Source organism: Hippocampus zosterae, chromosome 5, assembly GCF_025434085.1.
Source record: "Hippocampus zosterae strain Florida chromosome 5, ASM2543408v3, whole genome shotgun sequence".
NCBI lineage: Eukaryota > Metazoa > Chordata > Actinopteri > Syngnathiformes > Syngnathidae > Hippocampus > Hippocampus zosterae.
In genome coordinates, this window is record NC_067455.1 from 4,990,237 (window position 1) to 5,017,384 (window position 27,148).

The following is a 27,148-nucleotide window of genomic DNA, read 5'->3' on the forward strand; positions in this document are numbered from 1 at the left end:
GGAAGTGATGGGAGGGGAGGCTGGGCGGGGGGGGGGTTGAAGCCGGAGAAATTGAAACCAAAAAAAAAAAACACCTGCACGTGCGGCGCTTACAGAGGGACTTTTGAGCGCATTTCAGATGCGTTGGGAGGCCTCGGCATTGGGCATCGCGTTGTAAATATTGATCCGACTGGCAACAGGCAAAATGGCTGCCGGGAGTTCGGTTATGGCAAAATTGTTTTGAAAAGAGGGCACGTCTCAAACTGGACTCGAGCACAGAGAACCAACGTTCTCGTCCTTGTCGGTCAAGTCCTGCAAATTGCCCTATTTTGGATATTTGGAGTTGCGCAAAAAATTTGGTGGCCATCCAATGGGTGTGGACTGAAGTGAACACGCTCAAGTTGAGCGCGTCAAAGCTGACGTCATGTGCAAGGACGCGAAGAGTGGAAGCGAACTGCGGGCTCGTTGTCTCCGGCGTAATCAAACGCGTACGATTGGCCGTGTAGCTTCCCGTTTGAGGGCGGTTGTGTTTTTCTTCACTGCTGACTTTCTTTCTACGTTCGCCTCGCTGAATGACAAAAGCCAGAGTGGATCGTGGTCGAAGGAGTCACTGCGGGGGGAACTTTTCAGAAGACCATTTCGCTTCATATACAAAACAGGAGACAGAGATTAATATTAAAAATCTCGGTAATTTAAATGTTTATGGAAAATACGCAAAATTGATTAGAACATAATACATTCTCCTCTTTGATTGTATTTTTCATAATGAAGTAGAATTGAATAACCAATTATTTCAGAAAATCAATATTTATGCAAGTAGGCTGCTTTAGAGTGCCTCGTTGTCCGACGTGAAGGATTTTATTTTTCATAATGAAGTAGAATTGAATAACCAATTATTTCAGAAAATCGATATTATTCATGCAAGTAGGCTGCTTTAGAGTGCCTCGTTGTCCGACGTGAAGGATTTTATTTTTCATAATGAAGTAGAATTGAATAACCAATTATTTCAGAAAATCGATATTATTCATGCAAGTAGGCTGCTTTCGAGTGCCTCGTTGTCCGACGTGAAGGATTTTGTTTTTTCTCCAAATGACAGAAAAAATGAAAAATTAACGCGAGGCAATTTTTCCTAGGATGCTTTATCTCACAATCGACATGTTCTATTTGAAATGAGACGTCAAGGAAAATCTCACAAAGTACGCAAGTAAAAACGAGTTAAATTTATATTATGAAGAAATTTGGAGTCTCGTAACATTTGGAAAAAGTGAACAAAAATCCCTAAAAGTTTCAGTTCTCCAAATTTATATCAATCATGTATTAGTTGTTGTAGTTCTTCGCCACTCTGGGAGGTGGAGGAGAGGATGGAGGTGGGGGGGGGGGGTAATTTCCATTTATTTTCAGGGAATATTTGGAAATATTTTCCGGCACTGTTTGATCAAAGATTACAGTTTCTTTGAGGAGGCGTTTGTTTGTTTGTTTCCTCCCCAAATTCTATTTATATCACTCTAAATTCATAAATAAATTATTCAACAATCGTTTGTCTCAGAATCAAACGAGCCATGAAGCTCGTTATGGCCAGTGGACATCAACTGATGATCATCTGCAGTGCATAGAAAAAGTCCGCACACCCCATGATATTTTTTTACCAAAATGAACGTGAGCTCTAACCTGCACAAGCATACCGCATTAAAGTCATTGCAGAAGTGTGCACACCCTCACAGCTGGGAATATGGCTGTCTATAATGAACCAGCTCACGTTGAAGCGGATGTCAGCACACACCTGCCGCCATTTGTCACGAAAGGGCCTCCGATTCAACTAAAATAGAGTTCCAGCTGCTCTAGGAGGCTTTTCCTGACATTGCTTTCTTGCAGCTGTTGAAAGCGTTCTTCTTCACAATAGTCACACAGAGGAATACCTGATCATCATTTTGATCATTTAAAATTTTGGCAATTAGCAATTCCGCCAGACGACGAGTCAACTTTGCCATGCTTGTTGGGCCCGAACATATCGACGAAGAACGCAGAGGCGCTGCGTGCAAAGAGACGGATGGGAGCGGAGACATATGTGGACAGAAATGTTCACGCATAGACATCCAAGGGAGACCAAAACGCAACAGTCGGATGTGACGGAATGTGCTGGAATGTAACGCCCCACTTTGGCTCAATCAATTGCATTGTCGAGGGGCTACGGCGCATGTGAAACTATTAACAGGAGTCGACAGATGAAAAGCTTTGCGTCACGCAGAGACGAATTCAACAACTTTACGCATGATTAGCGATACATTTTGCAACTCTCCCGCTTATGCACACCAAAACATGAGAAAATGTGTGGACACTTGTGCAAAAACATTGTTTCAGTTGTTTATACAACAACAGTGCACACTCTCGAAAAGATACAAGCAAATTTGGGGGTCAGAATGGTGGAAAATATGACGAAATGACTTTTTTTTTTGGCGACATCACAAAAACGTGGCATTTGAACTGGATGTTCAGATCTCGACCTCAATAGTGAAGTTTCTAACAGTGTCCTACATTCCAAACCCTTTCAGAAAGCCAAAGAAAAACAAAAAGTCGGTCAGGCCACGACGCCTTCATGTGGACACTTGCGTCCTATCAACCTCCCTCTCGCTGCCTCTATTTCTCTCCGGCTTTTATCTCATATGGCAGGAATCTGCTGAGAACTGAGTCAAAGCAGGGAGGAGAAACTTTGGCAGCGATGAAAGCAGACGGAAAGGGAGAAGTTGGACAAATGAGGGGGGAACAGAAAAGAAGGGGAGAAGGTTTTTGTGTGTGTGTGTGTGTGTGTGTGTGTGTGTGTGTGTGTGTGTGCGTGTGTGTGTGTGTGTGTGTGTAAAAAACGAGTTGGAGCCCCATTGGCTATCTTGTCGCTCCACCTCGCTCACACACCACAGCCACCCCTCAAAAAAAGTGACATTTATCCACAGGTGGAAAAAATGGCCACACATTTGAGTTACGTTGAAATGTTTAGAAACGACAAAAAAAAAAACGTGAAAAAAATGGCAAAAAAATAAAATAAAATAGTTTTCGCAGCACTGCTTATCTTGCAACCTACCAAAAATAATAAATCAGCTATGACTGAAAAGACAAGGAAAAGAATTACAGTGATGCCTTGAGTTAAGAGTTGAATCCGTTCCTTGACTATGCTCCGAACTCAAATCACTCGGCTCTCAAATCAACCGTCCCATTTGAAATGAATGGAAATGCCTTTAATTCGTTCCAGGAACTACAAAATTCACACTTTAAATGGGACGCCCTCCAGCAGTGTTCTCAGCCCTTTTTTTTTTCTGTTAGGAACCAATTTTTCACAGGCCGTCAACCATTGGGTTGGGAGGGGGGCGGGGGGTTAATGCATATTCCATATTCAACTTTGCTCAAATGTTTTTTCTTTTTCTTCAAATCAATCTGTGCGGCCTGGTGCCCCTCCCCACTGTGGGTTAGTCTTACTCTATTTGTCTCAAATATGGCCCCCAAAAATGGCCCCCAGGTCATAGTTTGGGTGCTATTTTGACAAAGTAATGAGTACAGTGTATCGGTTTTGAATGTCGGGAGTAAAACTCAATAGTAACGTTATTACTTGGTAGTAGCTAAAGACCGACGGTTGGGCGACGCCCGCTCAGTGTGTCCTCACCCTCGGTGAAAGGCTCCCAGTCGTAGAGACGATCCATGAACTCTTTGGCGTTGAAGGCGGCGCACTGCTCGGCTCTGGAATCCAGCGGGGCTCCGGCGCACACCTGAAAGACAACAAACAGCTTTCAAACACAAGCGCTCAGCCATGTTGTGGATGTTCGGACCCTTGAGAGGCAATTTTGAAAATCACGGGGGGGGGGGGGCGCTAATAACAAAACGGCTCATGGAGCACAAACACACATATACACACTCGGTCCGCGCGCAGTATTTTGGCAGCCAGGCAGCACTGCGCCATATGGAAGTAATCGATTTTCTGCGAGCGGCCAAGCACATAAATCCATCTTGGCCTCGGAGTTTGCCACCGCAAACTGCGAGCGACTCCAGCAAACACGTGCGCGCGCTCGCCACATTCAAGCGCGCTCCACCTGCCTTTCAACAGCATGACGTGAGCGCTTCATTTCGCGGTCGTGGGGAAGTAAGCGCTCGACTGCCAAACGCCGCGCCGCACTCACGCGAGCACAAGATACACAAGTTGCGCCATCGGGGGAAATACTAACATTGAAATCCCCGCTGCGGCAGATCATTTGAATTTACGGAATCCTTGTGGAGAATTTTATTTGTGTGTCGAACACGAGTCACGGTTTGATTTGCCACGTGGTTTGCATTTGATATGTTTGGACCGGGGACTTAAAATTTCAACGCCGCTTTTCCTTATGTTGATACTTCTCGATGATATTGTTTTTTTCTTTGTTTTAATTAAAAAAATAAAATAAAATAATGGGCGGCCCGGTAGTCCAGTGGTTAGCACGTCGGCTTCACAGTGCAGAGGTACCGGGTTCGATTCCAGCTCCGGCCTCCCTGTGTGGAGTTTGCATGTTCTCCCCGGGCCTGCGTGGGTTTTCTCCGGGTGCTCCGGTTTCCTCCCACATTCCAAAATCATGCGTGGCAGGCTGATTGAACACTCTAAATTGTCCCTAGGTGTGAGTGTGAGTGCGAGTGGTTGTTCGTTTCTGTGTGCCCTGCGATTGGCTGGCAACCGATTCAGGGTGTCCCCAGCCTACTGCCCGAAGACAGCTGGGATGGGCTCCAGCACCCCCCGCGACCCTAGTGAGGATCAAGCGGTACAGTAGATGAATGAATGAAAGATCCTTATTGGATACAATGTATTAATCGCCCGAGTTTACTTTTGCGTGTTGTGTAATGTTGCATATTGGTGACGGGTTTTCTCCGGGTGCTCCGGTTTCCTCCCACATTCCAAAAACATGCGTGACAGGCTGATTGAACACTCTAAATGAATTCCAACAATCTCCTTGGTTTTAGCCTTCGTTCATTACGATCACACATGAGGCTTCGGCGGTTCAAATGAATGGATTGCATTTCAGGGGCTGCAACAGAAACCGTACGACCCCCCGCCCCCAAAAAAACCCTTTCCGAACGACGGCTCACATCTTGCAGGCCTTTTTACACATCTCACGAAATTCCTCCAACCGGAGTTGTCGGATGAATTGTTGCAGCCATACCGCCGGAATGTGATAAAAACCAGGACGATGTCTGCGGTTCGAACACGGCGTGCTCTTTAGCTGCGAGACCGCAATTTATGAAAGCTAAAGGGACAAGTGCATGTGCGTTCCCCCCCTTGCCCCCCCCCCCTACAAATGCAACAAACGCAAAGGCACCAACGGACATCAACAAGGACGGTTTGTGGTTTGCGGTCTGGCACAAAGTCCGAATTTGTGGGCGGCTCCCGAGTGCGCCGAAATGTTAAGTGGAAACACAAGTGCGTACGTGTACGTGTGTGTGTGTGTGTGGGGGGGGGGGGGGGGGGGGGGGCGGTTGAAGGTCAGTATACAAGCGGCACCTGAAGTCTTGAAAGCTTGCGGTGGTTAATGGCTGTAAATACTCGCCGGGGGATGTAAACACAAGTTGGGCTCCGATTCCAAGTGGGTGCTTCCTTTGCGGCGGACCCGCGATGGCGGGGGCCCCTGGCGCAAGCGCGGCGGGTTTTGAGCGCGATTAGGACGAGCAGGTGCTTTTCGCGTGGAATGGAGCAGATGTACAGCTATGCTGGGATTGCACTGGAGAGGGGTGTGTGTAAAAATATAGGGGCGGGGGGAGGGGGGGGGGCAGAAAAACTCTCCCAAATCTTGAAAAATATCAGCGAATAGGGGGGGCCCGGTGGTCCAGTGGTTAGCGCGTCGACCTTACAGGGCAGAGGTACCGGGTTCCATTTCAACTATGGCCTTGCGCGTGGGTTTTCTCCGGGTACTCCGGTTTCTTCCCACATTCCAAAAACATGCACGGCTGTTTAATGGAACACTCGGAATTGGCTACTCTCCTCTTCGGCCCCCTCCGCGGGTTTCCAATGGGCTTGAGGTCTGGGGACTGACATGGCGGTGGGAGGAGCTTAATTCCGCGGCTACGAATTTCAGAACGAGAGCGTGCCTCTGCGAGACGGTGATGATGGAGGGGACTGTAAATCCGTCTCAAATGAGTTATTGTACTGCGTTTGCGTTGTTCATCATCGGATGCTAATTCCGCATGAAGATCACGAACGTTTTGCTCACGCGAGGGAAACTTTGACTGCTTCAATGGAGGCGCTCAGGAGTTATGAGACGAGATGTGGCGTGGTCTGAAATTGTGGAGAGGGAAGAAGATGGCGACGGCGAAATGAACCGCTGGCGTCTCGCTCGCGGCCGCTTTTATTCATGTGCCAAATCTTGTAAAAAAAAAAAAAAAAATTATATATATGAAAACTTGCATGCGGGCGACACAAACCAGACGGCTTTTGTTTACACGCTGGGACCGCCTCATCTCAAAGTCAACACTGACTGTTACCGTGACGACCACTTTTGGTTAGCATCGCATGGCACATTCCTGGATGTAGTAAGTGGTGCCTCGAGATAAGAGTTCAGTTTGTTCCGTGACCACCCTTGTAACACACAACATCCATATCTCAACTCACCATTCCCGATTGAAATGCTTGGAAAAGTCATGAATATATTAGAGACAGGCGGCCCGGTAGGCCAGTGGTTAGCACGTCGGCTTCACAGTGCAGAGGTACCAGGTTCGATTCCAGCTCCGGCCTCCCTGTGTGGAGTTTGCATGTTCTCCCCGGGCCTGCGTGGGTTTTCTCCGGGTGCTCCGGTTTCCTCCCACATTCCAAAAACATGCATGGCAGGCTGATTGAACACTCTAAATTGTCCCTAGGTATGAGTGTGAGCGTGGATGGTTGTTCGTCTATGTGTGCCCTGCGATTGGCTGGCAACCGATTAAGGGTGTCCCCCGCCTACTGCCCGGAGACAGCTGGGATAGGCTCCAGCACCCCCCGCGACCCTAGTGAGGATCAAGCGGTACGGAAGATGAATGAATGAATGAATGAATATTAGAGACACCCCTAATAAAAAAAATTAAATGGGGGGGAGCACTCTACAAAGTAACCTCATTGAATACAAGCAGACGCAAACCAAGAAGAATAAACGTACTTCTTCGACTCAGATTTTGTTATATTATATTTTTTAAAGAATAAATGACTGTGAGTCATAGCGCTCTATACTGACTGTACATTGCTCCACGCGGACAATAGTCATTTAAAAATAATAAAAATAATACATATATAATTAATAAAATGAAGTAATACAAACTAAAAACTAACCAAAAAAAAAAAAAAACGAACATCTAAAAAAAAATACTCAAAAACACTCATTAATATTAAATGAATTTAGTCAATTTGTCAAAACGAACCCAAACAAGTAAGAAAAATCCAAAACTATATGAAAACCTTGTTCAAACATCCCCTCCTTCTAAACCTGCGCCTGTTGATGCTAACTGTTAGCATCTCAATGTAGTTTTGCATTGTTTGTTAGCATTAAGCTAAGCAGACGTTTTCACAAGACAAAGCCACGTTGTTCGAATGACATCACCGATAATTGTCTTTGTTTTAAGATTAAGAAAACCTTTATTAGTCTCGCAATGGAGAAATTCCAGATTCACAGCAGCAAAGTTATGAAAGGAAGAAGTAGAACAACAAAAAAATAGGAGCTGCTGGAAAGGCAGCCACTCTCGCGGCGCCATTTTGAAGTCAAAATAAAAAAAAAAAAATGTTGTTTATGTTTACATTGACAATTAACTTCAGCTGGGAGTGGCATTAAAATGCTTTGAAGTCTTTTGGGGAGATGAATTGTTCACCATGTGCCAAAGTGTCGCTTCTAGTCGGGTCAGACAAATTGATATCACTGCCACCGAAGAATTGTCTCGCTCTCGCAAGCCAAAGCAAACGTCATCCGAACGACGGCTCGTATCTCGAAAAACTTGGAAACGAGGGTCACTTGTATGTCAAGGCCCCACTGTATTTCTTTTTTTTTTTTTTTTTGCATCGAGCGTGTAAGCTCATCCACAAAGTCTCGTTCATCGTCTTAATTAGGTAATCCTCCATCTTTCAGAAAACAAACCGTGACAAATCGGCCAAGCGCGGCAGCGATCGGGTTCATAATCTTGACAACGGTGCTCTTATTTTGGTCCCCCTTCGGGAATGTCGCCTTGCCCTCCAGAGGTCAAGGTCACCCACCCCCCCCCCCCCCCGCCACCTGAAAAGTCCAAAAGGTTCACATCTCCACGCGCCTTCCCTCGTACAATCGCTCATTGTTGCCTCGCTGCCACCAATGAACTTCTTTACTCGTAAACTGCTTGAGTAGGGATTTATTCCACCAGGCAAACTCGGCCTGCTGGAATAACGAAGGAGTGAGCTGCTCTCAAAGCCAACACGTGTCCCAAAAACTCCCTTCCTCATTTCACTGCACGTCTTTTACATCATGTGAGGGTTTGCTGTTTTTTTTTCCATCGCATAAGAGAGGGAGGGAAAAAAAAAAAAAAATCCTCAGGAAATAAAGCTATCTTGGTATGACTGACGAATGGAACGCTTCCATTTGGTTCCAATCAGTGGGATTACCAATCCATTCGACATACAACTGAAGACATCAAAAGGCGTAACAAAGCTCCAACTAATCAATTTAATTCAATTCAGAGGAACGTCCAATCATCAGCGACATCAAAGCGATGGGTTTGCTTTTTTTTTTTCCTCTCTCTCAGAAAAGTCCATGCCATTGCATTCCAGGACGGCAAATTTTTGAATGGAACGATCCACGTTTTTTTACTTTTTTTTTTTAACTCAAATGCATTTTCGGTCCTCGTTTTTTCATTTTCGGTCCTCGTTTTTCCTAAAATAAAAGTCAGCTCACTTGATTCCCGTATAACAACTTTTTTGGGGGGTGTTTAAATCAAAAGAAAGCTTTCTATTGTTGTTGCTGGCACCATCGGAGGCGACGGTAGCGGCGGCCCGCCGCGGCGAGTGACGGAGAACCGTGGAGGAGCCTTTGTCAAGAAAACACCAGCCTGAGCTGACAGAATGAGTGAAGGACATATGCAAGCAAAGAACAGCTGCAAGAAAAGTGCAATGCAGCTGCTCAAAGGGTTTCTTCTCGACGTGGAGTGCAAAAAGTGCGCGTGCGCACGCACAGCCATACGGTACCGCACACATACAAACACACACGGGTCCTAATCACACAAAACACTCCCGGGTGAAAAACAAACCCCAAGCCAGAAACATCTAATACGTTTTGTACAAGAGAATTTTGTGTGTGTGTGCGTGTGTGTGTGAAAGGAACGGTCCCAGTGGTGCGTCATCCAGATTGACGCCATACAAGTGAGTTTTTGCCTGCACAGCTGGACATGTGACCTCTTACAAGAGCGACTGACACGGTCATTCCTCAAGCATTACGGCCATGTGAGGCGCACACGCACGCGGCCCACCTTCGCAACACAAAACTGAAATATGAACAAGGTCAAGCCCTACAATTCATGTGTGTGTGTGTGTGTGTGTGTGTAAAAAGAGCATTTGGTCTTGAAGCTAAACTGAAACCATCTCATGATCCAAAGTATACCACATCATATCTATCTACTAAACCCATCCATCTATTCATTTATCTATCCATTTCCCGATCTGCTTTATCCTCACAAGGGTCGAGGGGGGTGCTGGAGCCAGTAGGCAGGGGACACCCTGAACCGGTTGCCAGCCAATCACAGGGCACACAGAGACGAACAACCATCCGCGCTCATACTCACACCGAGGGACAATTTGGAGTGTGACAATTAGCCTGCCATGCATATTTTTGGAATGTGGGAGGAAACCGGAGCACCCGGAGAAAACCCACGGAGGCCCGGGGAGAACATGCAAACTCCACATAGTAAGGCCCGTGTCTTCAAAACGTTGTTGGCGACCGCGGCAACATCCACATGCCGTCTCTATTCTCACTTCGGAGCAACCCGCGTCTTCCTTGACAATCACACTATGGTTTTATGGTTTAAAAGCGAGACGGTACAACATACTGCTTGTGGAGCCTGAAAAACGGAAACTGAATTGCAGCGTTGCCTTGAAAGATGAAATCACTCATTGTGCGGGTGGGACACGACAACGGTCTTTTTTTTTTTACATTTTCCCTCCCCATGTTTGGCCTTGTCAAGTTTTTTTTTTAATTAATTATTGTAATCTGGATGTGGGTGTGTGCACAGATGCATTGTTTTGGTTCGCGATTAGCATTTGATGGCAGGAAGCAGCCAGACCTCAACCTTGACTGCCCCCCTGACCCCCCCCAAAAAATTAGCTGCCCTCCTGCAGCCAACCAGATACGAGGCTCACAGACAACCCAAAAGGCACAAGGACACACAAGGACGTGTTTGGCAACAACGGAAAGGACGACAATAATACGAAGGAGATAAGCGGGAGTAAGGTGGGAAACGTAAGAGGCGGTGGACGGAATGTTCCTGATGTAGGGTGACAACAAACTGACATTGTTTCGTTTGCAGCGGCGACTTCATGTTCATCGTCATGCTTCCTTCTGGCACATACGAGCGCTTTTATTTACAATTCCTCAAACAAGTCGTTGGAAATGTCTTCTTTTTTTTGCAGCCCAGAGAGGTCCAGCTGGTTAGTCACAAGTTGGTTGCAACCTCAAGCATGTCTCGCTCCACATTATTTACAAAAAGAATCAACCGTTCACATAAACAAGAATTTCTTCTGTCAACTGAGACCCAGAAGTATATCCCGGCACGCCCGAGAAGCCTTTCCCAAGAACGCAGCCACTACTGTTAGCTTACACAGTCGACGGCTTGTTAGCTTAATGACCAAAACTATTGCTAAATTGCCTCCCTTCAGATACGAGTTAAGTTGGTTCCGTGCAACCCAAAACACTCAAACTCGCCATTGAAACGAATGGCAATTACTTTAATTCAAAATAAACATTTCGGTGTTAGCACTCAGTTTGTGCGTCACATTGCGATGCCGTAATCGGATTCATCGTGTCTGGCTCAGCTACCGCGAAGCAGCGTCATACTGCAGATTTGCAGACACAAACAAAGAAGAATAGAACTTTTGACGCCTTTGTCTCCTGAAAGTGAGTCAGCGAGATGCGCTCACAGTGGAGGATAAAGAATATATGCCTGCGTGTGTGTTGCTATTTTATCCATCTACATGTGTTGCTCCACAGTTTGTGTTCCAACATCCGTAGCTTTTCAAACTGCGACTACCCATAGCAACCGTTAGCATGTAAACGGTGTTCCGCCTTGTTTGTTTGCATTGAGCTAAGTGGACGTCGCGTGGCAATTTTAAAAAGATGACGAGTAATTGTCGAGAGATTTTTTTTTGTAACGTTTGACATTGTAGTTTCTACAACGAGAAGGAAGAAAAAAAACACAACTTGTCACGTATTCCACAGAAGGGAAAAAAAACTAAACCGAAAATAATTTGCGTAATTAGTGAATAGTGAACTGTAAATAGGCGCAGAATCACCGTGTTTTTTGTAAACCTCCTTCCTTGAAACAAAACAAAACAACCCCCCCCCCCCCCACCCCCACACACACAAAAAAAAAGGCATCATGCCCCTTTGTAACGTTGTTTCACTTTTCAATGAAAACACATGTTGGCCAGAACTTTTTCCTTTTTACTCGGCCGGAGCGCTAATAAACCGAAAAAGAAAACGGCTGCTGATAAAACGTTGAAAGAAAGACGCCGCCCTCACTCACGCCACACGGGAGCTCATGATTCAACCCACTGCGGATTGTTCCGTCGCTCACTTTGTGCACGCACCCGCCGAATAACGCGTTTCCTGTGTGGCAACGCCCCGCTCATGACATCATCAGGAGATGGAGGCCATGGCGAGCGTGTTCTTAGCGCCTTAGGTCGGCGTGAAGGCGCATATTCGCTCCGCGAGGAGGGTCGAGCGCACGGTTGTCTAAGTGGAATCTTCGGCTTTTTACGAGGACCCGGAGTGTTGAAACGATATATCTGCTGCTGCTGCTGCTGATTTCTTCTTTTTCAGCTGGCTGCTTCTCAAATTCCACCTTTTCCTTCCCCCCGCGCTTCTGACACGAGGTCCTAACGCACACACGCTCACACACTCACACACTCACACACAGGTCCGTCTCGCAGGCACTTTTCCCTTTCTTCTGGCGCACACTCGCATTCCGTTGCGACTGACCCGCTTCTCTCTCCCGCCGTTTTAACTTCCCCCACCAAAAGTGCAGGCATCTTCAATTGAAATTCAAACATCTGGAACCCGTCGAAAAATTTTTCAATTGCTGTCAAACAATCTCATAAGGGCAGATTTCCTTGCCGCGACATTAATTTGCAGTTTTGCCAAGAGAAGGTTTTGTTTTCCACGAGAAAGACAAATGTCGATTGAATACAAACCAAGTCGGGCCATCAGGTCTGCAGACTCGGGTCCATTCGTGGAGAACCAGAGTTGAAAGCAAACACGGTGAAGCAGCATTTAGGTGTTGTGCTGCGAAACCGGCAGAAGTCAAGTCTATGCTTTTCAATCGAAAATACAAACGGATGATGTTCCTTTTCACACCGGTGATTCTTTTAAAGCATTTTTTTTCAAATCAGATTCTCCAAATGTTTTTCAGATGGACTTTGGTTTCTTTACTTTTTAAATGTCTTACACGCTTTTTTGGGGGGGAATGCTGCGAAACACAGTGACCGATCAAAGCTGCCTACCCTTGCCTCTTGTGTGTGTGTGTACTTTAAATGAAACCATGTCGCTCCGACTGAAGGACAACTCCCTCCCTCACTCCTCCGCACTCTTAATCGTTTTCTTGCAAGTCGAACCCCGCCCCCCCCCCAACCCCCACAAGCTAATGCTGCCATCTTCATTTGCACTTCACGCTGCTGCACGGCCCTGAACTCATCACCTCCTCCCCAAAACAGAACCCCCTCTCGCTGCTACCGACCGAGTCGCCCCCCCCCTCGCAGTCTGACACTGAACACGCACCTCATTTCCATTTTCACCGTAAAAGCAAAAAAAAAAAACACCGGCAGTCACACTCATGTCGGGCTGTGTTATGACACACAGAAATAATCAATGTTAGAGTCGCTCGCCTTCACTCGCCAACACGCACACGTGCGCAGGCACAATATGCTGGGCAGCACGATCGTTTACTGTACTCACGTCGATTTTTTTTCAGCGGTCTGTACTTAATTTATATTTCTGACGACTGAATTACTTTTCCTCCCCCTGAAAAATAAATAAATAGCTCTCCCACCTCCTCTCCATAACAAGCGCAAGCTAACAACGAGGCACTCTAAAGAGATGCCACCAATGCACAATCTGACGGGAAAATGCGTAAAGAGGGCATAGCTAACTTGCTAACAGGATGTTACAATATTTAAGTTGCCGGAGTTCTCACATCTATGGGAAGGGGCGACTAATGCCGGCCTCCAAAGTTCGTCACAAGGAGGGCATTTCAGTTTTGTTCAAAAACATTTTTTGAAAACTGAAATAATGGAAAAGCAATGGAAGGCAACGGGATGTAATTTTTGTGACCGCTGTTAAAACAAGCTGGGCGCGTGGGATCATTCTGCGCCGAGTAATGCAATTTTGATCATTTCGAAGATGCCTATAGGCCGGCATAGCTGTCAGAAGGAGGTCCACACCGTTGTGGGTGTGGTCAGAACAGACTTGGCCAATCCAAACAGCTCCTTTCCTCCCTCTTGATATGCGGTGCACTCATTACACACAAAGGTCTCGACATGGTGGAGGCACATCAACACCGCGAAATGGGCACCAATCCTCAAATCATTTGTGTGCCCCCCCCCCCCCCCGCCCTCCCCGCCTCACACAGGGACCAAAGTTACGATGGACTTTCTGCCACCAAATTGTCCCTCTGCCATCTCCAAGATATTACTTCCTTCCTTTTGGGATCTACTGAGCTGCAAAGCAGGCGTACCCCAGCCCAAATGTGAACCAGCCAGGCCGGAACAAAACGAGACTTGTGCCGAGGCTAAAGCGGTCCCAAATATGCTGGGCGGCGCTCAGGCGTCACAGGACAGCGATTAGAGCCGCTGCCAGAGAACAAACGCATTTGGTGATGGGGCCTATCCAAGAGGAGAGCAGGAGCAAGGCGGGCCGGGGGGTGGGGGGGTGGGGGGGGGTGGTTGCTGTCAAATTATAGACAGAGTAAGTCAAGAGCCCGAGCGTGCCGTTTGGAGAGCCCACTTTCGCTTATCGGCTGCACTGGCTTCATGCGTGCGCGCCACTATTTTCGTCCCTGCGATCAAATCGGAGAGGATCATTTTCCTGCCCCTTGATTGCATTTGCGCCTCGCGTCAGGATCGATCACGGTGGAAATCGAAAGAAGAGTTTGCTAAAGAGCGAGCCCGAGGGTTAAAGCGCTCTCGTCGCGTTTCCAAGAAAAAGCTTTACAAGGGTCGAGTTGCGCCTGGGTGTCGGTCGCAACGTGCTGCGGCAGCGATTGGATGAATGAAGTCAGAGACTACGCGCGGCTTCAATCGGTGGCGGGAAGAGGAGCGGGATTTTTTTTCGGGTTTTTTTTCTGTGTTTCAAAAATGCATTGGATGCGTTTCAAGGGCAGTTGCAGCCAAGGTGACTTATAATTACTATCGGAGAAAAAAAAAATCTTGTTTTTATGATTTAGAAACAAAACGAGAAGCCATTGCGACCGACAGTCCGCTCCAAAAGTATTGGGACGGGAACACGATTTGTCATCGGTTGAGCGCCAAACTCCCCCAACAATGGCTTTGAAGAGAAACCAACAAGATATGCTCAAAAATGCAACCGTTCAGCTTTAACTTGAGGCGGAATGACAACAATTCGAATCAATTCGTCGTCACCTCCCTGTAGAATTATGCAAATTCGTATAAGTGAGGCCTGCCAGTGGGAATGATCACTCCTCATGATCAGATAATCGGCTCATGAAGCCATGAGTCAACAATGAAGGGAAAAAAAAAGCAAGAGCTTCACAACAGGCCAGCGGTTACAAAGTGGCTGAAATTAGTTGACTGAGTAGGGTGCTGAGGATAGGGCGAGAACCTCAGTCATCCAGGAGATGAGGTGGCTCGGGCATCTGCTTATGACGCCTCCCTGGTGAGGTGTTCCGGGCATGTCCCACTGGCAGGTCGCCGCGGGAATGACCCAGGACACACCAACTGCCCTGGGAGGAGTTCAAAACCCCTCCGGAAGAGCAGGGTGAAGTGGCTGGGGAAAGGGAAGTGTGGGCTTTTCTGCTTAAGTTGCTTCCCCGTGACCCAACCCAGGTAAGCAGATGGCTGGTTGGAGGTGGCATGATTTTTTTTCCCCCAAAAATATGTTTTGCACATTTTACCTCCAAGTGTTCCTCGACCACCTCTCCCCCTCTCCAAAAAAATAGACTGCAAATTTGTCATTACAGCAACAGCAGAAGTTAAAATGTGCTCCTCTCAACCACTTTCATGGTTCACCGCTTACCAAATACGGTTCGCATGCCTGATAAACGGTTACGTTTGTCCTTGGACTTGTGGGTGGTTGAGTCGGACATTATTCAGGCATCCAGCGGACCTCCTCGAAGGCTTTTGGTCCTCTCTAAATGTCACTTTTAATTGCGGGAGCTCCCAAGCGTGGCATTCTTGTCTCGGCGAAACCGCAGCCACGGCGAGCTTAGCTTGGCTTTCGTCACCTGCCTGGCCAGTCAACACCCCCCCCGCTCACAATAACCCCCCCCCCCCCCCCCCCATAACCCATCCAGCTTCCATACAGGACAGCACAGCAGGCTACTACCAACCATTACTGTGCCATCATGAGCAAAGCCTCCAAAGCAGATGTGTGTATTCTGGGCTTCATCCTGACACACACACGCACACGCAATCACACACTGTTAGAAGAATCTATGAGCAAAAATGTATCATGTTTAAAGTTTCATTTATTTGGGCACATCGAAGCGTTTGGGTGCATATCCAGCACCCCCAAATGCCTACACACAAAGGCGCCGGCCACCTGGCCGGAGGGCTGTTGAAGTCCACGATTAGCACGTCAATATAGGTGGGAGAAGGCGAAACTCGGTCACAAAAGGGGAATGAATAATTCGGGAACAGCGGTTGAGCAACAAAAGACGAGTTGAGAACACCCGTCGCGCCCAGACGACATTGACCATCCGCAAAGTCTACAGCATGCTAATTCGATGTAGACCAGCCAGAAAAGGCGCCAATGTACTGGTGGTTCGAGGTTGAAAAACAGGTAACCAATCACTACTGAGGTGCAAATATTGGGGGCAGTGTTTTTCTTGTATTTTGCATATGTTACAATAAAATGTGGAACTCGCGGAGACGGGACTTTGAGTGTGATCGCGGAGCAACAACCGTCGTTCGCTCTCAGAGGTCCGCTCCCGCCGATATTGAAGACAATTTTCCTGTGTGCCGAGTCGTTTCTTTAACTTTGTCCGAGAAAATCTCTGACACACACACACGCTTCATCGGTTCCATGTCAGTGCTCATAGACAACAAGGCCAGTGTTGGCGCTAGGGAATGATGGAAGCCTCCCAAAAACACTCTGTTGACCTTCATGTTCTCTGTTGGATGCCACCGGCCTTCAACACTCTGCCCTCATTTATGGTAATCGGGACTTTAGCTGACACACACACGTGCGCGTTGAGGAGCTTGAAGGTAGAAAAAGGTCACGTCGAATTTTTTGCAAATACAGTGGTACCTTGAGATACGAGTGGCCCGACTGACGACATTTTCACGGTAAGAGCCGTCATACGAAAACATTTGAAAGATTTTTTTTGGGCTGTGCTTTGCTTTGCTTTGACTCATTTCGTCATAGTAGCACTTTGGCAGATAGCAAGCTGCCGTTCGAGGCTTCGAGCTACAGTATTTTCATGCCCCTCCCAATTGAAACATTCTCTGAAGCAACAACAACAACCGCAAATATACATAATAGACATTTAAAACAAACTGACCGTTGTATCGGTCTGTCGTGGTGAAGAAGGAGCTGAGCCAAAGGGCGAAGCTCTCAATTTACCGGTCGATCTACGTCCCAACCCTCATCTATGGTCACGAGCTATGGGTCGTGACCGAAAGAACGAGATCCCGGATACAAGCGGCTGAAATGAGTTTTCTCCGCAGGGTGTCCGGGCTCTCCCTTAGAGATAAGGTGAGAAGCTCGGTCATCCGGGAGGGGCTCAGAGTCGAGCCGCTTCTCCTCCACATCGAGAGGAGCCAGATGAGGTGGCTTGGGCATCTGGTTCGGATGCCTCCTGAGCGCCTCCCCGGTGAGGTGTTCCCGTCATGTCCCACCGGGAGGAGACCCCGGGAAGACCCAGGACACGCTGGAGAAACTATGTCACCTGGCTGGCCTGGGAACGTCTCGGGATCCCCCGGGGAGAACTGGAAGAAGTAGCTAGGGAGAGGGAAGTCTGGGCTTCCCTGCTAAAGCTGTTGCCCCCGCGACCCGGCCCCGGATAAGCGGTAGATGATGGATGGATGGATGGATGGATCATAGTGCCGTCTTTGAATCTGCTATGTTAACCCTTTCAGTGTCAAAGTAGCAAAATTGCACCAAGCAACATTTACCGTCCGCCTTCATCTCAGAACCATTTTCAAACGACCACCTTTTGAAATAATGACATCAGAATTGAATATTTATCGAAAACCCTCTGGTGCCGAAAGGCCTCATGCTCATGCTATGTAGCATCAGTGTAGCGCCATACCCCTTTGACAACACACAGGCAATATAGCAGTACCTACAGTTAGACATTCTTTTTCCTCAGCAAAGAGAAACAGATATTAGTGCCGTACTGATGACTCTTTCAGTGCCAAAGCCGGTATCAAAACAATTGAGAGACATTCATCGTCGGGTAGGGCGTCAATGGCACCTGTGATGAGGTTTGACATCTTACCTGTGAGAAGCACCTGCGATATTCCTGCTTGGGACCGGCGCATTGGTAGTTGTGCGCTGTTGTCCTCCGTCCTCCGAGACCCGCCTCGTCCCCCACGTGTGGTCCGTGGGGGTGCTGAAGCGGATACGCGTTGCCAGCTTGTGGCACCTGGGCTCCGAATCCCGGGTGGGCCGTCCTTTCCCTGTGCATGGGCCGGTGAAGAGGGGAGGCGTAGGCAAACGAGGCGGCGCCCGGCCGCGAGGGAAGCGAGCCGGGCGGCGGCGGAGCCGTGACAGTGCGCCAGTCGAAGTGGCGGTGACCGGCCGGGACTGATGAAGAGGGAGAATGCGTCAGGAAGTGAGGAGGAGAGGGTGGCACTCGGACCCTCCTGTGCTCGCTTTTGGCAGGCGATTGGGGCGTGGCAGTCGTGGCGGGAGCGGCGCTGGTCGCGTCCTCTTCCTCTTCATCGGCGGACAGTTTGGGCGCCGGCGTATCCCAGGTGGTGCCGTTGGCCGTGTGACGAGCCTGGCGACTAGGCCGGTGCAAAGGCAAAGAGAAGGGGACTTTTCCGTAGCCAAACTGACCCGGACGGATGGCTGAAGACCTACAAGACGCACACAAGAACATCCACGTCCCAAAAATGAAGTCATGAAGCCAACGTCAGCATCGTTGTCTTGATTTTCCAAACTTTTGTTCTAAATGGTGGAATAACACATGCATAGATTCTTTATCCTCGAAGAAAAGTTTCCAATATTAGCGATATCAGTAGTAGTAGTGCAGCGCTACTACTTCATCATCAAAGAAGATGAAGAAAAACTGGGAGCTGAAGTCTGACCTGACTCACATCCCCAAGTAAGAAAGTAATAACACAGTTGTAACATAATTCAATGTCTGAGCAGGGCATCGGTTTAACTTGCGATGCTTTAATGACCCAGAGCGTAACAAACGCTCCGTAATGCCAAAACTAAAGTCCAAGCAGGTCTTTATAAAGTAAATCCTTTTGACCGCAGTTACAAAACCATCATGGTCACAGTGTTTACACACTGAGTTTTCAAACACTTTTCCCGAGTGCCCCGTTGCTCGTTTTGGAAGACATTAAGTCAGACAGGAAGATGATAAATTCCATCCTCCAAGACTGATGCCTTATGCAAGCCATGCTAATTTTATTTCCTGCAAGTCACTTTGCAGACAACCTCGCAATGGTCAGATTTCGCATTAAGTCTAGTACGCATCTGTCCTGGTCTGGAAAGCACTCCCCCCACCCCCAAAAAAAGCACCCCAAAAAAAATGTGTCGGCTCACCTCCTGACAGGAAAACCCTCTCGAGCGGCGCCGGCCGACCTCCTGCCGCCTCCTGCGCCCGCCCGCAGCGCCGTGGGGCCCCCGGGCCTCCTCACGCTGCGCTGCTGCTGCTGCTCGTAGGCACGCGAGGCCGCGCGGTAAGGCGGCCGGTACACGGACACGCGGTTACCACCGGTGGCGGGGTACTCCGCTTGGTAGAAAGCCGCCGCCGGACGGTCGCTTCCTGGCGGGGTATTCCGGTAAAGCGACAGCCCCTGGTTGGGATCGGGTGCCCGGCGATTGGGTGGGAGTTGACGGGAAGGGTGGAAGGGATGCCCGCCGCCACCGCCGCCCGGGAGATACCCGCCCCAGTTGGTTGACGGGTAGGAGACGGAGGGCGGGCTGGGCGGAGGCGGCAGACACTTCCTGCTTCTCTGCGACACACCCACTCCACATGACTGGGAGCAAGAGGACCACTCCGCCCACACAGACCACACCCCTTCCACAGGCTCCGCCTCCAACACTTGCCTGGACCTCCGTCCGGGTACCTAACACAAACGAGACGTCTCAATGAAACATTATTGTGAATCAACAACAAGCAAACAACTTTTTGTACTCGCATTAACCCCGATGGACAATTGAGTCTTCGAGGGATCCGACTTTCAGGATGTTGGGGATGTGGGCGGAGCCACAGAAGCCACAGTGATAATTCAATGAATTCCTGCGTTTACACCCTAAGGCTTCTTCCTTGGCCTGTCAGAAATCATTTTTGCAACGTCGTCATTATGCTAACAACAGCTAGCGTTGGCCCCAAGATTTTTACAAAACACCGGAATTCCACTGTCGACACTCGTTGCGCAATCAGAGCAAGTGATGTCCCTCCGCAGCAGCTTCGTATTTTAACTGCAGTTGCAGCGTTGCGCCACTATGGGGTGCTTTATCAACAGCAGTGAAAAGGAACGACGTGAAGCAACTACCAAAGAAGAAACTGATTGAATCATGCGTGTACCCCCCGCTAGCCGGTGCGATCGGCATCCTGAGTTGATGTACAAACAAGTAAATATTGCCTTTTTTATTGCATTCAAGCATGTTATTTATTTTTAAGCAACAGCAGAGTCCGGGCGAAATAGAGCAGAGAAATTAACGCAACAGGCAGTTTAAAGTTTAAATTTGGTCCGAAACATTTTGTGATCGCAAGAGTCAGAATGCAGGACAGGACGAGTCGGCGAGTATGTGGAATCGTGAGCATGTCAATGTGGTTATACACTCTTGTTAGCATTAAGCTAAGCTATGTGGCTGTTTTAAAGGCTTCAAAAAGTCCGGATTTTGCTTGCTTTACTTTTCTGCCAATTATTTTCAACAAGTCGCAACCCTAAGCTCATTCAAATGGATGCGTTTAGTGTGAAAAACTACCTAAAGGAGAAATTTCCACATCTTTCCAGACGTGTGGAAGCGGTTAGGAGGGCAAGAGGCCAGCTGTCCCAATACTTATGTCCGGGCATGATCCTCAAGGCTCACGAGTTTCCTTCCTTCTCACGCCAAAATGTAAATCCTCAATCCGCGCGAGATCGGAGGGGATTGAGTCACCTGCCAAGCACGCAGCTTGACAGCAGATGGACGGCGGGAGGCAAGCGCGGGTGTGTGGGTGTGCGGGTGCGGGTGCGCGTCGTGTGTTATGACGTGTAGGGAGCGAGCAAAGACCGGCCGGCCTTTGCTCTCTTTCTTCTGCGGCGCCAAATGATAAAAGACATCTTGTAACAAGTCGCTCGCTGGCCTGCTTTGCACAACAGCAAATTTTTTTTTTTAATTATTAAAAAATGAGCGCACAAAAGTTTCCATTCAGCAAATTGGGAATTCTCCACTTCGTTGCTCGCTCAAAGCCTGTCAAATGTGTCAATATGTGCGTGTAAACACTTTGCACACGTGTGCGCTTTCGCCGAGAACTCCGAGGGCCGAACGACACATTTAGGGAGCGGCAGCGGGGGGCGGCGGGAGGGGGCGACGGTGTGCTTGGTCAAATGTTCTCGCTAGCGCCCAAGCCTGTTCCATAGCGTTAAAGTCAAGACATGCTGGAATGCAAATGACAGGTCCGAGGTAAAATGGCGGGAGGGAGGACAAGGAGAGCGAAAGGAGCAGGAGAAATGAGTTAGGAGGGGCATGGAAGGGGAGGGGGGGTCAAAGCGGACAGGCCTAATGACTGTGTGTGCGCGTGTGTGTGTGTGTCAATGAGTGACATCAAACACACAGCTGCCACATAGCTGGAGCATTAATGAGGAGTGCGCGGTGACCCTGAAGGAGGGCGGCACTGACCTCCTGTTACTTGCTACTGCTCCGACTCCTCCAACCCTGTACCGCCAGACCCGCAGCCCACCGCTCAACTTTTTTTTAACCTAATGATCACAAAGGCGTTACTGTGGCTCCTTGACAGCTACGGGCCCCACCATAGGAAAAAACGGATTAATGACTCACAAAGTCACACACGGTCGGCTAAATCACGAGCTGGCTTGCGTGGGCGGCGGCGACGGCGGCGATACACTTTGTGAAGGGCCAGACTTCAAAGTGGCCCAAAAAAGACAACTAAAATGTCCGAGCTGAGGTTTCAACAAAAGTTTGGTAAAAGAAGATGAAATTTTGACCATTTGGACAATTAATTAATTAATCAATTAACTATAATTAATTATATATGGATTATTAATTAATCGAAACCGGTCATTGTGTGTAAAAAAAATAATTATCATTTCTTGTGATAATAAATATCACAATATTTTATCAATAGGATAAAAGCCGTTCGGAAAATGAATGAATGAATGATAACCAATTAGTGGACAATCGATTAATTGTTACACCTCTAATAATGTATTGATCACATCTCAAGTCGTCTTTCCCCATTGAAATATGTGGCAATACGATTAATCCGTTTCAGTTTACCCCCATTACCAAACAAAACAAACAAAAAAAAGAATAAACATTTTTGAAATGAGGATTTTCATGAGGAAAAATCAGCACTGTGAAATATTGTTTATCTTAAAATTAAAAAAAAAAAAGGTCATGACATCATAAATAGAATTAAATGTCAGACTTTTTGCGTCAATTCAATGGTCATTATGCTGCTCCTCATGTTGTGCTCGCCTAGGCCATGTAGGGGGCAGTATAATACAAATACAGTCAATGGCAACTTCTCATATTGGTTATTCTTTGCCGAGGACAAAGAAGATATGCATGCGAGTACTATTATATTTTCTGTCTGCATGTGTTGCTCAAACATTTGTTGGTGATGTGAGGCTAAAAACTACAAAGTCCTCTGGAATGAAACTCGACAATGTTTGGCATCAATTGGATGCCAAAGGAATTGAAATTCTGGGCCAAGACGGAACAGATTCATCGCGACTTCCATGCCAAAATCTGAGCACTCAAACAAAAGCGGAGCGCCATTTTTGGCCTTGTCAATTGTTTATTAGTGGGCCACTTCCTGGTTGCTACAGGATCACATGCGACAAATTAACAGGACAGGACGCTCCAGTTAAGCAAAGGATCCAAGTTATGCTCCAATTATGTTATATTTCAACATTTGACAGGTCAACGCAAAGCGTACTGAATATCGCAGGCGGTGATATATAACGAAACGACAAGTTTGAATTTACACCCGAGACGTGGAGTCATTTTGCAATAACACTTTTATAAGTTCACACATAGCTGCGGTTGAAAAAGCAAAGCGCGGAGAGTCTCTGTCTCTGTCCATTCATCTGACTGCAGTCGATGAATGGAGCCAAAAAGTCTTGTTTTCTTTCTCTCCACAATTATAAGACGACGATTTGCTTCTTTGTTGACAATTTGGCCAAGTTGAGTGTGATTCAAAACAAAATTTTTCACGACAAGAACGCCAGGGGTCACCGTTTTTCCGCCACAGTGACTCTGGGTCACACCGACGGGCGTGCAAGGCCTTCAAGCCCCCCTGCTTTGACCGTTATGGGATGGCGAAACAAGTGTGAAGCACCCGGTTTGATGGCTTCACCTTTCACCTCGCCAGAAAGAAGTCAATGAAAGCAGTGTGTGAGGAGCTCATGACTCACCTTCCTCTTGGCCGGCTTGGTCACAGAGGTCGCGACCTCCACAAAAGCCCACAGCACAAACAGCCTGCAAGGGGAAGAAGAGCAGACGCGGAAGCTTTAAGAAAAGACAAAAAAATAAAATTAAAAAAATTGGCTGACAGGGCTCTTCATGGGATGACGCCGACGTCAATGTGTTTCGTTTTTAGTCATGATGGCCCGACGCAGGTGGCGGGCGGGCTAAACTCGAGTTGATTTTCCATCCGCGCATAAACATCATCGACATCAGTGTGGGAAAAATCCCGCGAGGTGCTAACAAACGAATGGCTTTCGACAGCAAGCATGTTTTCCCTTCGCATGCCTTTCTCCGCAACCCTATACAGCCTGTGGATGTGCTACGCGCGCACGCACGCACGCGCGCTAGCTTGCACAATCGGTCAAACGGCTTAACTTCACCCCCGCGCTGTCAAGTTTCTTTTATTCGCGGTTTGCCAGAGAAACAAAGCGGCTTACGTTGGAGAATTGCATTTGATGGGGAAGTTTTGACATTTCTGAAGCGCCGCTGTTGTAGCCGTGAAAGGGTTAACTTGCAAAATGAGTTTCAACAAATGTGACAATACAAAGAACTGGCCATCCGTCAAAAACAAAAAAAAATGTCCAGGGAGGCTGTCAGGAGGCCCAAAGCAACATTGAAAGAACTGCGGGAATTTCCGGGAAATATTTGTGACAATTTCAGGCTACTGTACGTTGTAAGGTGGCAAGACAGAAGCCTCATCTTAAAGAAACACATCTAAGGCCAACAACATCTTCAAACACACTTGAAATTTTCCAAACACGTTTACTCGAGCTGTTCCCGGCCCACCAAGACAACGCTCAAATTTTGGGATCATCAAAATATTACCAGAACTTCAATGACGCGCGGTAGCAAAATAGGAAGAGTTCCGAATAGCAGTCAGGTTTAGCACAAAACTGAAAAAAAAGTCAGGAAAAAAGCCTCCTAGAATGGAGTCAAGTTCATTTTGGGAAAATGGCAGCCACATAACTCAAGGCGGCACTTTATTTCTTTGGGGAATAAATGCAAAAGTGAGTTTATTTGAAGGTGGTTTGACGTTTTTCAAACGACGTTAAAATATCCTCTTTTTTTTTTGGTAGCAGATTTTGTGTCTCCTTCCAAGCAGTTGCCCTGCCATGAAGCCAATTTGGCCTCCTCGACTTTCTTGATTGACTTATTGCTACCGCAACGTGGTTTTGCTACTTTTGGGTCCTTTCCGTCACTTGCAAAGCACGCCGAGTTCAACAACTATTTTGAAAAGGATTCCCGGACAGAGACGAGATGCTAAATATTGCGGGACAAGCAATTGTGGCAAACATCTCAGCCGAGTGGTGACATGCCACTAAACGCCTCAGTCCCATTCAAGAACTTCTGTCTTCTTTCTGCGAGCGAGCGAGGCCGCCCCCCCCCCCAAAAAAAAAACAAAAAACAACCGCGAGCATCACCGCGGCGTCCAGCCCGCAAGCCGCACTCCAGTCCGGCTAATTACCGATGTGGTACACCGCTATCTGCCTCCCTTTCGCAGCCTGTACACCGCCCCCCCCCCCCCCAAAAAAAAGACACGCACGCACAACGAGCGACTGACAAAAGGGTCCGCGGCACAAGAGAGCCACCGAGGCCGAAGTAAAGACCTCCCGCGACGAGCTTTGGCGTTTCTGTGACACATTGTTCCAACCATCTCGCTGGCAACTTCAATGGCGTCCATTTTAATGGCAACCCAAGAATGTAAGTTAAGTTTGCGTACCTGAAGACAGAAGCGAGCCGCATGCTCCACACAGACTCCGCCGGCGAAGATCAGTCCAGTTTGGGGATCGATTATCGGTGCGTGTGAGGAGCGGTGGTGGGGTTTTGGGGGGGTGGAGGGGGGCAAGCAAACAATGCGTCAAGTGTCCAACTTGTTGTCGTTGCTTCTTCACTCTCGTTTCCTCCTGTCACTGTTCTGCCTGCCTGCTCGCCCGCCAACGTGCAAAGTGGGAAGGTCTCCCGTCGTCGTCGCCCCCCCCCCCCCCTCCGAGCCGAACGCACACACTCGACCGGACCACTTCACCCGCCCTCCCTACACCTTTCCTAAAAAAAAACTTTTTACCCCCCTTCTTTTTCCTGGATGGTTAACAACACACTTTCGCCAAACCTATTCTCGACGCTAAACTATTTTTTTTCCCTTCCACATCAGGTTTTTTTCGATCGTTTTTAAACTTTGCGCAAGACGGATTTTTACCATGCGTTCAAGGACGGATCCAGCCATTTTTTCCCCTTTCTCCTGCGGCTAAAGGGGTGCTTGACCCATACATTTGGTTGAGAAAACAAATTATCCAAATACTTTACAAAATTAAATAAAAGGCTGCTTGGTTTTAACTGAGGATATACTGATTTCTGGTGGGACAAGAGCCCCCCCCCACACCCCGCTCCCCGCCCCCCATAGCTCCAGCATAGCGCCAACCCTGCATACGTTATTATTTATAGTTCCCGTTTCAGAAAACAAAATACTAAACCGAATCTGACACTAAGTCGCTAGCATAGCTCGATGAAAAAACACTTTTGTCGCTGATTATTTACTGATGGGCTGAGCTGATGCACTGAGATTGACAGTTTGCTTCTTCTTCCAGGCGATGACTCCCCAAAACACTTCAAACTGTAAGAACTGACCATGAGAATTTAGTTGTGTACAAAAAAAAAAAATCCCAGTTAGGGCCAAGAATGCCACTTCCTAAATCTTGAGCATTTTCCTGAGCACTGTCGATCCAACTGCCGTCATATAAATCATCTTTGGATGTTAGCAAAGACATGCTAGCAGCTGCACTAAATCATCCGCACCGACCAGTAATCGAGTCAACTTGGCCGACCGCCTCGAATTCAAAATGGACACTCTACACACGTCAACAACGCGTGTACAGTATGCGAGATGCGGATCTCGCGATACGAGTTCAAGTCAGGCCACGACCACGCTTGTAAACATTTTTAATATCACCTTTCCCCATTGGCTCTCCGAGTACAATTCAAAGTTAAATATAACTGAAGCGTACTTGGCAAGTGACCACTAGAGGGAGTCCACGCTCGATGAGTAAGTAGTACGTATGCCAGAAAATGGAGGAGTACAATTTCACCCCCCCCCCCCCGACCCCTCTTCAAATTAATTGCAGCTGCTTTTGGTGTGAACATTGAGGCCACCGGGGGCAGTACAACAGTTAAACAAACAAACAAAGAAGAGTCGAGCTCAGCTACTGCAAGTGACTCAGTTAGCCGCAGAATACGTGCTTGCTAGTCATCTTACGTGGTCTGTCCTGGATGTCAGATCTTCTTAGGTCCTGCTTTTTGTGCCTACAAAAAGCGATGTCTGTCGCTCCATTTGATAAAACGCATCTTATGACCTGATTATTGATGTATATTGTCAGATAAGTTGATTAGTTTGGGGAAAGTGGTGGTTTCCTCCAGTCGGCTATCTCCGAGCGTAATTCCAGCTCATTCCTCCTCTCAAAGCAAGAGTCCTCCCCCCAGTCCGAGAATACGACTTTCCTCACCTTTCTACAAAGTGAGGAACCATCCCCAAATCCTATATCATCAAAAAATTGCACGGAATTGGGCCGAGCGTGATATCAAATCATATATGTGCCTTTGAGTGAACTGCAGATCGTATGATATAGTCCCTTTTTAAAATGAAGTGCCGTAAATGCTCTCAAAATACGCGCCGGGAGGACTTCAATCGGCTATTTCGAGCAATGGAGGGCCCTGGGAGGGGGGGTTGGATTACGGGATATTATTTATGTCCATGACGATTGTCTGTATAATTGCGAGCATAACTGCATGTGTGGGGCAGAGGAGAGGCGTGATGAAGGGATGACATAAGTGTCTGTGCGCCCCCCCCCCCCGATCCCCCACCCCTTTGCACGCACATTATCACGCTCACGCCGACACGGCGGGTCCTGCCTCAGCTATCATAACTCTCC

At 47.8% G+C, this 27,148-nt stretch overlaps 2 protein-coding genes across 2 annotated transcripts in view; one reads left to right on the forward strand and one right to left on the reverse strand.

Moving 5' to 3' along the window:
* ca14 (carbonic anhydrase XIV) overlaps nt 1-27,148 on the forward strand; it is a 159,703-nt gene that overhangs the window by 39,251 nt on the left and 93,304 nt on the right. The window lies entirely within an intron of this gene.
* Nucleotides 3,505-25,337, reverse strand: LOC127600543 (ADAMTS-like protein 4). Its single transcript, XM_052065204.1, has 5 exons — nt 24,949-25,337; nt 23,177-23,240; nt 19,128-19,654; nt 17,848-18,430; nt 3,505-3,731 (listed from the first exon to the last, which is right to left on the reverse strand). Exons 1-5 carry the CDS (start codon nt 24,969-24,971, stop codon nt 3,585-3,587), a joined length of 1,344 nt encoding a protein of 447 aa, XP_051921164.1. The 5' UTR covers nt 24,972-25,337; the 3' UTR covers nt 3,505-3,584.

What these genes read in the sequence shown, in the direction of transcription:
- LOC127600543 (XM_052065204.1), bottom strand. Translation starts at nt 24,971, where the DNA reads ATGCGGCTCGCTTCTGTCTTCAG. An exon ending in CCAAGCCGGCCAAGAGGAAG is followed by an intron (nt 19,655 to 23,176) that starts GTGAGTCATGAG and finishes CGTTTGTGTTAG; the next exon opens with GTACCCGGACGGAGGTCCAG. An exon ending in GAGGGTTTTCCTGTCAGGAG is followed by an intron (nt 18,431 to 19,127) that starts GTGAGCCGACAC and finishes TGCGTCTTGTAG; the next exon opens with GTCTTCAGCCATCCGTCCGG.